We start from the raw sequence: 18,045 nt of genomic DNA on the forward strand, positions 1-18,045 counted from the left end.
GGGAAATATTCGTCGATTTTGAAAAAAAAATTTAATCTTGAAAAGGTTTGGAAGTAGCAGTGCAAAGCCAAGTACCCGCCAGACCATGAATGTAAAACACATACATTGCGATTGTGAAACGGTTTCAAGATTTCAAAGAGAGAGAGAGAGAGAGAGAGAGAGAGAGAGAGAGAGAGAGAGAGAGAGAGAGAGAGAGAGAGTAATTTCAATGAATGCCAGAAAGAACTCATTTACATAAATTTAAATCATTTAGAGAATATCAGGTGATATCTATGGCAACAAAGTTCCATTCGAAATTGTTGCTCAAACACGAAGAAGAAATTTCTTTCTTGAATAACAACTAATTCATTTCCCGTATCGTTTGTCTCTTCCATCTCCCACCTATACTTTCATGCCCCCACGCCCCCATGCCCCCAGAACTTTCAAGGAACCCAGCTTCGGTTTCCCGGTATGTTGGTACATCTTACCATTCCGTAACGCTGTGACTAGCTGCTGCTGCTCGCTAGTCACCTTATTACTTGCTTATGATTTTCTTTCCTTTCTCTTCCACGCGCCCACGAGTGTACCTATATCACGCCCCCTATCAGGGCTGAAGGCACAGCCCCCTCAGTGCGCTCAGTCATGCACCTCCTCCCGTTATCTCCTCTCGTTTTGGCTTCCGAGTATAAATGTTCAGTGATCTCAATAGCAGCGTGGGGCCCTATCGACCTCACTGCATGTCAGTTCACTTCACGGGTCTTCTTCTTGAAAGCATGAATTGAACTCATGACTGTAGCAGTTTGATCTGAGTGGCGGAGACGTTACCGAGGTGGGCGTGTCGTCGGTTTTTAACTCCACCTTGACCAACTAAGAGAATAGGCCCCTCCCACTTTCCTCTGAGTCAAATACGACGCACCAGAGGTTGGTGAGCTCAGTGGCCGCCCAGAAATGGTGGTGTGGGAGTTATTGGTGCTGGTGTTTCGCATATTGTGCTTCAAGCCGGCCGTTATCGTCATTTGAGAGAAAGAGAAAGAGAGAGCGAGCGAGCAATCATGGAGAAGAAAGGTCTCGACCCCACCGACGTTTATTGAGAGCGTTGCCTCTTTTTTCCTTTTTTTTTCTCCCAGAGGTGCAAGCCTCCTCATTCATTGGCGCCCCTTTTCGCTAATTTACAATTATCATTATCATTACCAAGAAGCTCAGTCGTTCTTCGGAGGTTGACGCTGCTGTCTGCTGTCATTCCCGAGCGTCTTCTTCTTCTTCTTCCTGAGTTCAGCCAAAACCACTCACTCACTCACTCGCCACATCTACTAGTAATCTCGGGCTGGTGCCGTCGCCCCCAACTGCAGTTAGTCAGTCAGTCGCTACTGCCGCTCTTCCACGCTCCATTTACCATGAGTTTCGCTCTGGATCCTCTCGATCCCACGGGTATATACTGATGGCTCCTCGGCAGCCGCCAGTGCTTTCCCAGTCATGGCACCGCCAGCCTCTTCTCCGTCATCCATCTCATCCTCGTCATCAGCATCATCGGCGTCGTCGCCGTCGTCGTCGTCTCCGAAGAGGAAACGGCGGCAGTCGGGAGGTCTGGTCCTCGTGGCCCTCTCCCTTCTGTCCTGCTTCCCTGTCCCCGCCAGAGGAAAACTTCCTCACTTCCCCGATGAGTCCGTGGTGGATGAGAACAACCTAACCGAAGGGGATCCGCATTCATTAGACTACCAAGAAATACTGAGCCTTTTGCAACATTTGCAGCAGGAAAATGATCTCAAGAAAACAGACGACGGGTTACAACCAGAGGCGCGCTCGGACCAAGTTGACCCTCGGTTCATTGGCATCACCGATGGAGGTTTATATAGGGGAGGTAAGACTCGTTCGCTGTGCTCTTCTGTTTCCTGGTTTCATAACGAATCAAGCTCACTAACAAACTTCTCTCTCTGTTGTTCTTCTTCTTCGTCTGATCCCACGTTATTTCCACTTGTACTAGAAAGACTTACATGTGTAGATCCGCGTAAGATCATTACTTAACGGAGCGTTAAAATCTCCCCCGGGAGAATCTGACTGAAACAAGTTGTCATTGTCCACATCATGTCATTCACAGGTGTATCAGGTAACTGAGACGCCTTTGAAGCCAGCTTTCCCCATTCTTGTCTTGTTCAAATCTCCCTAACAGATAAAAATAAAACATCACTTCCTTTACTTTGACGTAAAAGTGCCCTCGACTGACTTGGCCGTTGTAAAATTTGTGAGACGTCGTGGTGGTGAGAGAATCAGCTGAGTGCCTCAGGCAAACCCAAGCTGGCAACACACTCTAAACACTTGGTTCATTAGCCTCTCTCTCTCTCTCTCTCTCTCTCTCTCTCTCTCTCTCTCTCTCCTATGTGCTATTTCTCGAGTGAATAATCTATTGAGTTAAAAAGTTGCAGTAGTAGACTAACGTTCAGGGGAAGACAGTAACTGCAGTATGGAAGAAATACAATTGAAGATCATGGTGCGTAACTTTGACCTAGAAATGGATAGATCACTTATCTCTATAAATATTCATTTATAACATATATAGACGCATAATGTATAGATGTGGATACATACGTATACACATACGTGCGTGCGTGCCATCAGCATTAGGAGACTGTTCGATAATAACACAAGCACTTAACAGACAAATACAAAAAGACGAAACCAGTCATACGATTAGTTACAGTTACATGGAATCACGTATGAACACCCTGTTCATTTCTTGCGACTTAAGAGAACGTGTCAGTGCTGTCATGCAGCTACGACAACACTTGGTAGATGACGGGCGAACAACAGTCGCCATGGAATAGTTGTAGAAGGTTCCTGTGGGCCGCAACTCCTTCAGACAATCGCCTGATGGATAAATATAATCATTGCCATGAACATTATAGGACGTCTATGACCAACTTGTGTGGATGTTGTTGATATATGTATTCTCTCTCTCTCTCTCTCTCTCTCTCTCTCTCTCTCTCTCTCTCTCTCTCTCTCTCTCTGATAATGGATTACGTCGATTTCCAATTGTTGATTAAACTTCCAGTTAAGATGGGTGATGGTTGTAAGATGACCAGACTGATTTCCATAATAAGATTTAATGATAAGATTAAGCTGACATTCACTAACTCTTTCATTATGCACTGGTACACGCGCACACAAATAATACATACATACATATATATATATATATATATATATATATATATATATAATATATATATAACATACACATATATATGAACACACACACACACACACACACACACACACACACACACACACACACACACACATATATATATATATATATATATATATATATATATATATTATATATATATATATATATATATATATATATAGTATAATTTCATTCATGCAAGCGTAAGAGAACGCTAAAAAAATGCAAAGAAGAAAACAATGATGAAGCGATCCCCTTAGCATAAAAATAAATGGTGGCGGCTCCTAACTGAATGCATTCAAACACTTCCGTGAGAGAGAGAGAGAGAGAGAGAGAGAGAGAGAGAGAGAGAGAGAGAGAGAGAGAGAGAGAGAGAAGTCTCCGTCGCTCTGCGTTTAACGGTGACTTGCCCTTAGATTTCCGCCTGTGCTCGCGCAGCATCGCTCTACTTATTGTTGTTCGCTGTGAGAGTAATTGGTCGAAGCGTTACAGGCCTTAAAATGAGTCGATGTTGTCGATAAAAGCAATTAATGTTAGTTGTAGAATCGATCGAAGAGGTACTGTTGCGGACTTGTCTCCTACGGGCTCACTTTCAGCTTGTTTGGTTCGCTTTATCAGTTAATTTCAAAGTCTATAGGTTTTTCAGTTCATTTCAAAGTCTATAGGTTTTTCAGTTTATTTTAAAGTCTATAAGTTTTTCAGTTAATTTCAAAGTCTATAGGTTTTTCAGTTCATTGCAAAGTCTATAGGATTTTTAGTTCGCCTCAAGGTCTATAGGTTTTGCTTGTTAAAATGATCAGAGCTGGCAGAAACTTTCCTTTTTGGTAGCTAACTAAACGCTCCAACGTTTCTGCAAAATGGTGAATCAGCATCAGTTGATTATTAAAAGTTCGCTGGAAAAAGGAAACAGGTTAATTGGTTCTCATAAGGAATGTCAACATTGCAGATTACTCTCTGGAGAGTAAGATATGCAGAAGCAAAACGTAGTCTCTGAAGCTTCGTATTTTTAACGATAGAAAACGTAACCAACAGATAGAAATCAGCAGACAAACAAACAAAGAACAGAGAAATCGGACAAGGAAGTGGTCATTGAGATTCAGGAACTAGGAGAACGTTGCCAGGACGCGGACGTAGTGCTAACGAGCATGACATTTCTTTGACGAATGTCGGCGAGATAACAGATTTCCAGCGGACCCTCCGGAAACCGGAAGGATTTAGGATGAAAAAAAAAAAAGTATAACTTACTGCTTTTTTGTTTTTTCTTTTCATCCCGTAAGAGGGTCAGAGGGTTGAGTACGAAATGCATGAATAATTTCTATCGCTACTTGTGTGTGTGTTTTTTTTTTTGGGTAGGGGGTGGGGGGTGTGGATGTCGCAAGTTAATGGTTGTTAAATTTCTCGAGCGCAGCCAGAGGGCGAATAAATCTGAAATAAAAATAAACCTCAAGGAAACATTCCTTTCTTGACGGACCTTGGACGAGTGCTGAAGCTGAGACCTTGGCAATTGCATCAGCACCAAATATATGTATATATATATATATATATATATATATATATATATATATATATATATATATATAAATAAAATATATATAATATTATCTATATATATATATATATATATATATATATATATATATCTATATATATATATATTTGTATATATATATATATAGATATATATAATATGGATATAAATATATATATATATATATAGATATATATATATAGATATAATATATCGTATATTATATATATATATATATATATATATATATAAATATATATAAATATATATATACTCTATGTATATAGTATATATATATTATTATATATTATATATATATATATATATATATATATAGTATATATATCTTCTCACTAATTCTGTTGTTTTATCGCAAGTGTGAGAATGCGTATGCTTTCACACGCATGCATACATATATATATTTTTTATATTTTTTTATCACATGCCTGAAGAGAGGAGTGACTCAAGAAGGTACTTCATTCCCTTCCGGTTATCAGCAAGTTTTATTAGGGTGGGGCTGTGAACAGCACGTAGTACTGTCCCACTTCCTAGTAGTCTCCCATCCCATCAATGACTAGAATCAACGTAGCTTTAGCTTAATTTTGCTGACTGATGGATAAACATGCGCAAATGTATGTGTACGTAGGTAAGCGGATAATTAGAAAAATTTATAAGAATTTGAATGTATACGAATACTAATTTGCATTTGTCAGTATACAAATAACGTATTTATTAGCGTATATATATATATATTTATATATATATATATATATATATATATATATATATATATATATGTATGTATAAGGAATTTACGTCATTGAGCGAGTCTTCGAAAAAAAAAATCTTTAAAACGTTATCCATAACTTCGTTCCACCAATCAGCGCCGTCTGCATTGCTCAGCCAACTAGGAAGTGACAAAGCCCTTCTCTCTCTCTCTCTCTCTCTCTCTCTCTCTCCCGTCGAGACAGGAGGAGCTCGAGAGAATGTTATACAGGCTATTTTCGGTCGGTGTTGTACACGCAACGACAATTCTTCATTTGCAGCTCTTTTTCTGTAGGTTGCGTATCTGACAAAGATTACGTTCTTCCATGTCGGAAAGATTGACTCTCCGGATGGGAAACGCATTGTATACGCTTGATGACAAAATGAGTTTTATACGCTTCAGCCTTATGCATCGGGAAGAAGGTGGGGTGGGGGTGGGGTGGGGGGCTAGGGGGGCTGGGTGGGTGACTGCAAATACCTCCCAGAAGAGGAAGACGAAAGAGGAACTCCCAACTTCCGTCTAGTCCTTCTCAATGGAAGGGGTGACTCGTCCTCGGACAAGTAGGAAATGGGTTTCCACCCTTCTCTCTCTCTCTCTCTCTCTCTCTCTCTCTCTCTCTCTCTCTGGGGCAATGCGCAACCTAAAGTCATCCAGTCAGTGGCTCTCTCTCGTCTCTCTCTTCCTCCCTTTCTCCTCTCCTCTCTCTCTCTTGTGCAATGCGCAACCTAATGTCATCCAGTGGCCTTACTGAGGACCTTTCTCTTTGGTTCCCCCGAACGTTCGGACGTGTTCCGAGATATTTTACATATATCTTTTATTGTTTCTGCTTTATCACCCACAATTGCGCTTGCGTGCTTGGAGGCGTGTTGCAGAGAATGAAAGCCTTCCATTTCGGTTCAGTAGCTCCTCATTTCCTCAAATAAGTCACCATTTACTTCTTTGTTTGATATTGTGTTTTTCCACTGCCTGGCCTTTCTCGCTAGGCGATGGAAATGTGTCATTGAACATTAAAGTTTGCTTTGGATATAAGAATCTCCCAATCGTTTCCTAAGAAGACAGGTTTTTATTAAAGCAAAACAAGTATTCCGTTATTCACAAGTTTTGTTCCCATCCGCGCATTCAGAAACGTCAAGAAATTTTATTTATTTATATTTTTCTTTCTTTCTATTATTCTACAAGGTGGGATATGGTTGAATACTTGGATTTTTATTGAAAACTGAACGAAGATGCTTCCATGGTTTCAGATAGTTTTAGGATGACTCATTATGCCCAGCTTCCCTAACGAAATTTAAAACCTCAAGTACGCAACGAAAGAAGCTCTTCTGCATTAGTAACTTCTTATATAAGACGATACAAGAAACGTAAAAATGAGAGGTTGTTGGGGGGCGGGGGGGGGGGGGGGGATAAGGGACTGGGGAAATGTGTGGAGGTGGGGATGGGAAAGGGTGGGAGTCGGGGGGAATGTGAATGACGTCCTTGGGTGACAATCGCTTTGAGAGTTTAAAAGAACTGCTGACTTTAGGAAAATGGATATATACTATATATGATTACAGGTGTGTGTGTGTATCATATATATATATATATATATATATATATATATATATATATATATATATATATATATATATATGTGTGTGTGTGTGTGTGTGTGTGTGTATGTGTGTCTGTGCTTGTATGTCCTGATTTGTCATGTACTAGATATATCTGCTCTTGTAAACATTTTTATTCCTCTCTCTCTCTCTCTCTCTCTCTCTCTCTCTCTCTCTCTCTCTCTCGCTCTTCTCGTCCTCTCTTCCTTCCTCTCTCTCTCTCCACGGTTAGATAATGCCGAGTGTCCTGGGATGTTTCTGTCCCCTTGCACTTATGAATAGTTCATGTTAATCAGGAGGCAACCAACTGGTTTGACAGGCGTCTCCGAGGGTCTAGTTAGCACGAACGCAAAACGGTGTGTGACGTGGAATTTGTTGCAGGTCTAGAAACTTCTTAGTAGCTTGGTCTTAGATTCTTCCCTGCAAGGAGTTTATAAAAAAAGCTAAACAAGTTATTAACCAGCTGGATTTTTTTCCGATTAAAAACATTGATCAAAAATGATTCTAATACTTCAAGGAACATCCGCTTCCAAACTTGTACTACAGGGAAGGAAGACACGAGGATTGTCTTATACATTCATCCGCTCTTTGAAGAGGTGGGTACTCCAATAATCTATGAATATAATGTGACAAATATACAAAGATGGAATAAAGCACCCAAAATAATATATAAAAAAAGAATGCTGCAAGTATTAAACTACGAGACAAAGCTAAAGCTGGCCCAGTTCTCCACGAATGCATGGAAGGCACATCTCCAGAGGGGCCGAGCTGCACGAGAATCACCTTATTGCTTCCGCGACTTAAAGATGAAACTTTCATGGAGAGGCAGCTGTGTGATACATGTCTATGACAAGGCGACTACCTCTCTTACCTGGTGTCCTTCACTCCCTATCTCAAAGATCCAAGTCACTGATAAAAGAAACTGGAGCATACTTAGGAAGCTGCTGTGTGCTGGTGTTCGAGAGGCTTAACAAATTATGGACTAATCTCTCTCTTTCTCTCTCTCTCTCTCTCTCCCACAGAAATAACTGTGAGTGAAGAGTTCGGCACTAGCCGAAGTAAACTTAACCAAAGTCCCACAGAAGTCAAGTTCTCATCTGCCTTGGTTTTTTTTTTTTTATCCCTTTCCTATTCCGTGCAAAAAAACAACAACATCATGGGTTAACCCATAAGCCTGAGTAGTCATCTTCAAGGAGCAAGCAAGTTAGACCTTTCCGAGAGAGAGAGAGAGAGAGAGAGAGAGAGAGAGAGAGAGAGAGAGAATTAGGTCGGCGGTTGTTGTCCGGTTTCTACTTTCACTGGGCGCTGGGACCCTTTCTCTCACTTGAAATGATGGCTGATTGCAACGATGATTACCTTTTCAGCTTTATAGCCTGCGTGCTGTTCGAATGAGTTTATTCTTCTCCCAAATCTCTCCACTTCTGCTCCAATTTACTCGGTTAGAAGGGTAAGATGACAACACAGAAATTATAAAAATAATCGCTGCCAGAAACGGTATCATTCGAAGCTGCAGCAACGAAGAGATTGAAACTGTGAGCGCATTCACGGGCAGCCTGGATTTATCAAAAGGATCTCCAAGGTTTCGTGCACTTGCCCGAAATGGCTTCTGCATTCGGGTTTTTGTGTCTCGACTTAAAAACAACCACAAGTACTGTGGCCTTCGTAGATATGCAGCTGTTATTGATGACTCGATCGTACAGGAATGAGTCGAAGAATTGGGAATCCGTTTCGAAGAGACCGAGTTATCTGAAGAGATGTTTTGGATGCTTCTTTAGGCTTGGAATTCCGCGGGACAATGGGACATTGGACACCTAACATATGTTAGGGCGTATTTTGGTATGCGCGTGTGTAGGTGTGTATGAATGTGTATACAAACCCTTTCTTGACCACAGTTTTCCTTTAATACCACTGCATGTGTATCGAGTACAGACTTGCGATAGAGCCTTTCTATTTGACTATGACTGCCAGTGTCTTTATTAGAACAAACGACCAATGAGTCTCCCTCTTCAGTGCTATTAGAGTTATGAAATGATCACATCAATCCTGGACTACAAACACGAAATAAACCGTTGTATTTACAGTCGATTAAGCTGAAAGAAAGCATCTTCAGAAGTAGCAGTGGGAACTTGTGAAATGGATCCGCAGGCCCCAAAAATAACTTACAACCAGAAAAACTTACGTTGTAAGATTGTGAATTCCTTTCCTTCTCCAGAGAAGTCTGGCCTTGATTCAAGCAAGCAATTGAATTTGGAATGGGAATATAATAGTTTTGCTTTGAACCCTGGTATGTCTATTATGCTTCAGTATAATGTACACACATTACATTTATGTAAAGAAAAAATATAAATTTACAGATTATATATATATATATAGATATATATATATATATATATATATATATATATATATTATCTATATATATTATATATATCTACACACGCACATATATAAATACATAAATACAAATAAAACGGGAATGGAAATAAACAAAGCTTTGAAATCGACGGTACGAAATCAACCTAGACTCGCAATTAGACTTTCTTCCTAATTTCGCTTATACCTTTACTTGTTACCACCGCTATTGCTCTATAACACCCCCCTTCCTCCTCCTCCTCATCATCATCATCATAATAATCATCATCATTTTCATCATCAAGTTCATAATCCATAAAATGACTATTAAAAAAAAAGCCTTGTGATTATTCTCGAAATTGAACCGGAGAAAAGAAAGAAAGAAAGAAAGATAGAAAGAAAGAAAGAAAGAAAGAAAGAAAGAGATCCCGACTGAGAAGATAGCATGAGTCTGACATTTGTTTTGCTCTCTTCTTTTCAGACCTTGTAGTCTATCTACCAATCACCATTCTTCTTCCCACGTTGGCCTTTCGATCTCGTTATTCATTGGCTGGAAGGAAGAGCTTTGATTGGTCGAGCTTCTTGTTCGGGAGGAATCAAGCCAGGTCACTTGACAGTGAAGACATTAGGGGACGAGTTGACCAAGTGTTAACGAACCAAGTTCGCTACGACCCCAATCTGTTTGAATACAAGACTGACCCGTAAGTACTAGTACTACATACTTCTTCCACCATCCACTCGCTGACAGTTTCCTCTGTTTCTGTTCCGCTTTGCCCCCCCTCCTGTTCTCCTCCGCTATGCTCTGCTCTGCTCTGCCGCTGTTCTTTCCTATCACTCCATCACGTGTGACTCTTAGCCCTGGTGTCTAAGATGTAAGGGATAAGCTGGCTGCAGAGGTTTTCTTCCATTTCCAGTTCATGTTTGGCCTCTAGCCTAACAAACAGACACACTTCTAGGTCATAAGTACACGCGAAACCTAACGCAAATATTTCGCCTGTGAAGTTTTGTTTTTAGGACGTCATGAAATCTGCTTTAAATACGCAAGTCGCTTTACTCTTCGAGGCTAATGTTCGTTTTTTCTTTTTTGTTGTCCTTTCAGGAATTTCGGTCCGCTGCTGTCTCGCATCGACGCCTATTTCCATTACCTGAGGGTGCACGACGATGAGTGTCGAATGCGCGCCATTTGCCAACTCGCCCAGAATCCGCAGAAATATAGTCCCCTCTCCTACCTGGTTCTCTCTGCCCTCAAGTAAGTACAACCCAGAGGACGATCTTTTGTTTATCTTGAAGAAAAGTGCTTTCCCTTTCCGTGTGTGTGTGTGTGTGTGTGTGTGTGTGTGTGAGAGAGAGAGAGAGAGAGAGAGAGAGAGAGAGAGCGTGTGTGTTTGCATGAAAAGAATCGTGCAAATTGGACTGGTAGTCAGCCCTGAGAGGCTGTGGGGTAAGCATCCATCGTCCCGAGATCCTAAATGAATTTATTTTTAGAACGTGTATCCTCATCTCATATCCATGTGGGTTAATATATGCTGAAGATCTCTAGGCCTAGTGATAGTCATGTTAACTTACATCACTAGTCTCCGGTTGTTCATAGGCAGCTTGAGATAGTTGTGAGCTGTGTAAACAACAACTAAATTCAAGCAAGAATGAAGATCTCTAGGCCTAGTGATAGTCATGTTAACTTACATCACTAGATCACTAGGCTCTGGTTGTCCAAAGGCAGCTTGAGATCGTTGTTAGCTCTGTAAACAGCAAGTAAATTCAGGCAAGAAGACGAAAAAGTGGTGGAGCAGAAAGAAAAGAGAGGAAATATCATAACTGTCAGTTTGAGGGACTCCCCATCCCCCGCCCCCTACCCCTATTCTCCCGAGCCGATCTGGTCTCTCGTTCTACTTACGTAAGACCCCAGCAGCCAGTCAGAGAAATTTCAGTGTTGCCAATCGAGCGCGAAGAAGCAAGTCTCCTCCAGCCTCATTAGCAGTGTGAGAGATTGGCTTTCATGTCCTCCTCGCCACATTCTACTAGACCGAGTAAGCGTAGAATATAGTCCCCTATATAAATGTCTCAATGGCAATCTCTGTTCTCCTTCCCCTTCTGATTTTCCCCAAAAAGCCCCGAGCTGTCGTAGGTGACAAGTCTAATTTTAGACAAGAATAGTTAAAGAGGTCTGGTGCCAGGTTGACTAGGCGAATTCATTCAGGGCCTTTTTCAAATGATGACTTACTGTATGGTGTTCCCCGGTAAGGCTCTCGCTGGAAAGCTTTTTTCTCGGAGTAAATTGCTAATTTAAACTAGTGATGACTTTAGAGGTCAAATTAGACACATACCTGAAGTAACGATGTAGACGGAACTGACACTAGCGCGCCGTGTTCACCTTGAACATCCCAGCAAGATGATGTGGATTTCTCTCTCTCTCTCTCTTTCTCTCTCTCTCTCTCTCACAGACGCACACAAACACACACAGACACACTCATTCTCATTCTATGTCACTTTATTAAACCTTCGTGCAGTATTCGAGTTTTTTTTTCTAAGTGGATAATTTGAGTTTTTTTTTTGACAAGTTCTATAAATTGATGCTGGAAAAATCAAAATTCAAAATTCTGATGTACGTTTACTCTACAATGGATTTGTGTGCCAGAGTTCGAACGAATTATCGTTTAGATTAAAGGTTATAAATATATATATATATATATATATATATATATATATATATATAGGTTATATATATATATATATATTATATATATATATATATATATATATATATATACATATATATATATATATATATATTAAATATATTATATATTATTATATAATAGATATATTTTATATATATATATAGATAATATTCTAATTTTATAATCATTATCCTCACACTGATCTTAACATTCATCATGAACAGTTTATTTGCTTAGAATTCTAATTATAGAATTAATTTGTATACTGGGAATGAATTTTTGTTACTTCATATTCAATAATCCTTAAAAAAAAAAGTTATGAGTTCGGGATTAGCTCCTCTTCCAACCCAACATTGCCGGAATTCCTTCCCAGAATTTCAATTTACAAATGTCAGTATCTTTAGATTATTATTATTATTTTTTTTCCAATCTCGAATCTGCTTCAATAGATAGCAGCCAGTTCTAAATTTGTTGTCAAGTCCACTCCACAACATTTGGCATGGGCCAGCAGCTAGTTGTCACCTGCCAGGGGGTCCACTTTATAAATTTTTGGCTCTTACGTTTGTTTATTGGGTCAAGACGAAAAATATATCGATCACGTTTACTGAACTTTGTAATGATGATTTTTGCTTATGGGCGAAGTTAAGGAAGGCAATGTCTCCTTGTTCTGAAGGAGTGATTACCATTAAACATTAGAAGATGAGGTTGGCAATGAGAAGTCAGTTGGGGGAAGGGGGAAGGAGGAGGGGGAGGAGATGGGGAGGAAGGTGGGTTAGGAAGGCTGAGGGAGTTGAGAGAGAGGCAGGGAGAGTTGCTATGGCCCAGTGGGGTCGTTCATGGGCTATAGACTAGGGACTTCTGTACGTCCCCGTGGATACCTTGTTACAGGGGAGGCTTGAAATGTCAAAAAATTAGGTGACGTCGTCATCACAGATGATGTTATTAGCGATGGGGACAGCAGTAGTGAGTAGGACATCTGCGGAACCTCGCGAAAATATTTGTCTTTCTTTTCCTCAGTATAGCTATTTCGCGCTACATTCATATCTGAGATTTCTATGCTACATCCACTTTCGTGTCCATCTTGCTCAGAATGTGGAAAAAGAAAAATTCAGGCGAGTAATGAAGTGCAGCAGAAAAAGTGGTTGCCCTTTTAATCCAAAAGGAGAAAAAAAAACTTGGTCTAAGTTTGTGTGAGTGTATTTATGTAATAATGTAAGAGAACGTCGCTTTAATCACAAATAACGATGTATCTTTTGAATTCTAACTAGGATTTGCCAGATGAAATGAAGATAGAGAGAGAGAGAGAGAGAGAGAGAGAGAGAGAGAGAGAGAGAGAGAGAGAGAGAGAGACTCACGGGGAGCCACCAAGAAAGCTCGTGAATAAAGATTCCTCGTCATTTGCCGAATCAGTAGTTCAGGTTCAAGGTTCAGCCCAGTCGCCCCATCTATATCATTTCCGATCTATAGCAATCGAAACCGAGAGAGAGAGAGAGAGTGTGTGTTTTTGAGCGTGTGAACGCGTGCGTGCGTGCGTGTTTGCCAAGGAAAGAAGACTAACTAGCTATGGCGAAGTCCTGCCTCCAGAAGGCCCGTTGGCATTCTACGGGAAATGTATGATTGAACGAGCCTCTCGTGTAAGCAGAGGAGGAGGAGGCCGTTTAAGGGACTCGATGAGTGCCCGCAGGAAGATCCCCACGGCCCCAGAAAGTCGCCGCCGCCGCCGCCGTCGTGCGGGATGCTGCTAGCAAGGACGAATTTTTAAGGCGCAGTGGACCACTAAGGATAGTTACCACGCGGAAGTCCGTCCCGAGGATTTATGACGCCGACATCCGTACGGGAGAGATGAAAAGTGGAAGGTATTATCCGTGATTTGCTGTGCGATCGAATTCACGAGATAATGGGGGTCTTGCTTTGCACAAAAGTGGCAACTGGATTTCAGAGAAAAAAGGATTGGATTCTGAAGACACACGGCCCCTGGCGCCAGCTGGATGGGTATAGACACAGAGCACCGCAGACAGCAGTAGACTTGACTTGGTGTGTGTGTGTGTGTGTTTGTGTGTGTGCGTGTGCGTGTAAGTGTGTGTGTGTGTGTGAGCTCGGCTAGCTGGCTACGAGTTATAGATTAGCAAACAAGATGACCTTGCTCATGCAATTTCCAATAATTGCGATAGTTCGGACCCTGAGACAATAAATTTATCATTGTTGTTACCCTGTTGAACTGGTGGTTCCATTTTCGCAAAATTTTGCGAAATGAAAACGTAAATGTGACGGCAAAAAACGGAAATGATTGAGAGAACAAAGCCTCTTTTGTTTACAAATCCTTTCACTTGAATGAACTGTTTCTGGCGTTACCTAACCGTCGATTTTGTGTCGTAGTGAATGAGACTGCCTTTAAAAATCAAAATCACGCTGGGCATTCATTCTGCTCTAAGATAGATGACGCCAGTAATGTTATAATCTGCCTCCCCCCGATTCTTCAGTAATGATTAAAGCTCTTGTAGTTTTCTGGCTCACAGAGATAAAAGTCCGCAAGACATTTTCCTTCTTTTCCAACCGCCAGAGGCAATTTGGATGTTGATTACCTTCGGCAAGAATATGAACCAAGTGTAAGCAAAGTTCTGAAGCAGAAAGTCGTTGTGAATGTGTTGCATATCTGAATACTTCTTTCTCTACACACAGTGGTGATTATAATGTATAAGCATGTATACACTTGATGTTCATATTTTGATCTGTAAATGTGATAAAAAATATAGCTCTTTTCAAATTTTAGGAAATGGACCGTAGATTTTCTGGGGGTATTGTTTCAGGCTATTATAGTGTTGAATGCGATCGTTTTGGTTGTCATGAGTACATGGGTTCGTTTCACATGAATTAATGTTCCATTTCCTTTTCTCCCGACAGAAAAAGCGAGTCGCTGAAGCGACCAACGCTCTACAATGCAGTCGTCTTCCGATTCCTCCGGTACTACTGGGCTGCGGAAAGGGGCGTGTCCAATTACAGATGTGACCACGCCTATCGCCAGTGTCCTGCCGGCCTTGAGGACATCGTCGACATGCGGGTTCTGACCTTCTGGCAAAATCTCGCCTCCTTGGTGTCCATCAAGCTGAGTGACGAATGATGATGATGATGTGATGATGATGCTGCTGATGATGGTTGTGTCAGTCATTCTCCGCGGTGATCACCCGTGATAATGATGATTCCTCGCGAAAGCGTGGAACGAAAGGCCCCTCACATCACTGCTCTTCTTGGTGCTCAGTGCGCGTCGGATTCCCGCCCCCCCTCTACCCCGTAGCCTTTTTCGCTCCCCCAGCAGGACGCGACGTCCCCATCCATCGATGCTTCTTCATACATTATTATTCCATCACTAACTGGACTGTACTAACGTGCTGGTAGTTACCAATCACTGAACTTTTCCCGACGCATGTTACCAGTAACTTCGTTGCGAAGGAAACCCCCCCCCCCCCCTCTCAGCTTCTCCTTGTGGATACATCCGTGTCGATTAACTGAACCTGTATTTCGTATATCAAGCCTCGTTCCTTCCCGTTCCTCGGTTAACCTTTGATTGTAGGAACTGTGTATGCTTGCAGATCTATAGTGGAGAGGTGTTTTATTTTCCATTTTTTTTTTAAATGTATTGCCTCGCCATATTTGTTACCTTGTTGTGTTTCTGAATCCGGAGAGGAAAGAAGCCAAGTGAACGAGTGCTCCATAACCAAATCCCTTCCCGTCGTTATTTCCCCACACATATTACTCCTCCACTGGAGCCTGTATCTCTCTCTCTCTCTCTCTCTCCCTCTCCTTCTCTCTCTCTCTCTCATACCCCTCAGTTACCGCAAGTCTCTGCTATTTGCTTTGATGTTTCCAAGCCCTGGCGTCTCGGGGTCTTGTTTGTGTGTCTACTGAGAAAGGAGAGAGAGAGAGAGAGAGAGAGAGAGAGAGAGAGAGAGAGAGAGAGAGAGACAGAGACAGACCCGGGCGCCAAGCAAAAGAGGGACGGCGAGCCGGAATGTGATTGGCTGGTGCGTCCCTCCAAAGATCTCGCCACCTTCTCCCCCCAGAGGTGTTCTGAGTGACGTGTTTTTTACCTGTGATATAGTAGTTTATTTTTTATGATGATGTGTCTGACCCGGCACCTGCACGCGGTCTGCGACACCTGTCTGACCCACCGATCAGCCATGCTCTGCTTTTCAAAGCTTCTTATTCTTCTCCTCCTCCTCCTCCTCCATCTCAATCTCCTTCCTCTCCTTTTTATTATCTCTCGAAGAGTTGTTTGTTTAGTGTAGTCTTTAGTCATAACCGCGATATTTTCTATACTGACCCACTTATAAATGTAGACGCTGCTGCTGTCGAGGACTGCTCGCAGTCTTTTTTTTTTTTCTTTTTTAACTCTACTAATGCCAAATGCTCCCTCCATGACACTAACCCATCCAACAACCGCCCCCCCAAACCCCATCCCAGTTTCCATCAAGTCTCCATCTTTTAGCATATTCTTTAAGGGAATCATGTCTCGACTCTCTTTTTTTTTCAAAGACTTTTCGCCATGTCCTGCAGAAAGAGACCCCCTGACAAGGAGTGCTGGTAGTCAGTCACTGTAAAAAAAATGATATTCAGTCCTGTCAATAATAACATCTTTAATCTTAGATTCGTCCACGGCAGTAGAGTTCCTTTTTCTCTCTCTCTCTCTCTGGGAATGAGCTGGACTTGGACTCGAACTCAGCCTCCTCAGCCAAACTCATTAACATTCTGTATTTTTGACGACTCCAATTAGAACTTTGCTCCTGACCTTATATGCTAGTAGATTTTGACCCGAGCTGACCCACCGGACCCACAGCACTTCGTAAACGCGTCGTAATTGCCAGAACTCAAGATATGCGACCTGTAGCTACACTGCCACTGAGGCGAGCTGCTAAGAATTCGGTTTGACGAATTTACATCCCAACTAACTTCAGAAGAAGCCATGACCTTTTGACATTTCCGACCGACAAAAAAAAAAAAAAAAAAATGACTCGCGTGTAGAATGACTTTTAGGTACTGACTGCAGTCATGCCTGACCTAGTATGCTTTGACCTTTACGTTCTGAAGGCACGTGGCCTGGTCAGTGACACGTGTGACCTGCCTATGAATCGCACGTAGAAGGAAATGCAGTTAAATTCTTCCATCATTCCTTCAACTAGATGTATTTCTGCCAGATCTTCAGTGATCGTTGTAGGCTTGACAAAAATACAAGTCAGTGATATCCACGAGACAGAACTAGCTACTGTAATTACTTTAGACTGACTAACAGATAGTGGACTTCTGAGTATTATACTTATATATATGTATTTTAATACATACACACACACATATATATATATATATATATATATATATATATATATATATATATATATATATATATATATAGTATGTAAATCCTGCTGACTAGAAAAATGGAACGAGAATTTGCCAATTTGCTGCCCCTGTAAAATGAGAGAGTTCACCTGTACACGTAAGCAGCCTTTGACCTGACCAGAAAGACACAGACTAAAGACGTCCACAATTGGATGATTGTGAAGACAATGTTGTCGACAAATGAAGACAATGTTGTCGACAAATGAAGACAATGAAGCCGACAAATGACATATCAATGAGATTACAACGTTCCATTTTTTTTCTAAGAGCATGATCCTATCTACTTCATAAGTAATAGGTAATCTTTCCAAAGGACAGAAAAGCTCGCGTGCTTCCCACCCACCATCCACTCACTCTCTCTCTCTCTCTCTCCAAGAGAGACAATACCTCGCATGACATTGGGAAAATGTGACAAATACGAGAGAGCACACAAGAAACGACCTTAGACGGAAATGTCAGAGTTACCGAATTCCGCGCTGAGAAACAATGCTCTCGCAGATCAAGTCATCGGATCTTTTTCATCTAAATACTGTCGACGGAATGACTCTCAGACTTGACTTTCATTGGTCAGACTCGAC

The 18,045-nt window shown here is 41.4% G+C and overlaps 1 protein-coding gene across 1 annotated transcript; it reads left to right on the top strand.

The window, feature by feature from the left end:
* The first annotated feature begins 894 nt into the window (after window positions 1-894).
* Window positions 895-17,479, top strand: LOC135224680 (uncharacterized). Its single transcript, XM_064263928.1, has 4 exons — window positions 895-1,837; window positions 9,880-10,099; window positions 10,498-10,647; window positions 14,978-17,479. The coding sequence occupies exons 1-4, from the start codon at window positions 1,453-1,455 to the stop codon at window positions 15,192-15,194; spliced, it is 972 nt and encodes a 323-aa protein (XP_064119998.1). The 5' UTR covers window positions 895-1,452; the 3' UTR covers window positions 15,195-17,479.
* The last annotated feature ends 566 nt before the right edge of the window (window positions 17,480-18,045 follow it).

The sequence above is a fragment of the Macrobrachium nipponense genome, chromosome 12 (genome assembly GCF_015104395.2).
Source record: "Macrobrachium nipponense isolate FS-2020 chromosome 12, ASM1510439v2, whole genome shotgun sequence".
In the NCBI taxonomy this organism is placed as follows: Eukaryota; Metazoa; Arthropoda; class Malacostraca; order Decapoda; family Palaemonidae; genus Macrobrachium; species Macrobrachium nipponense.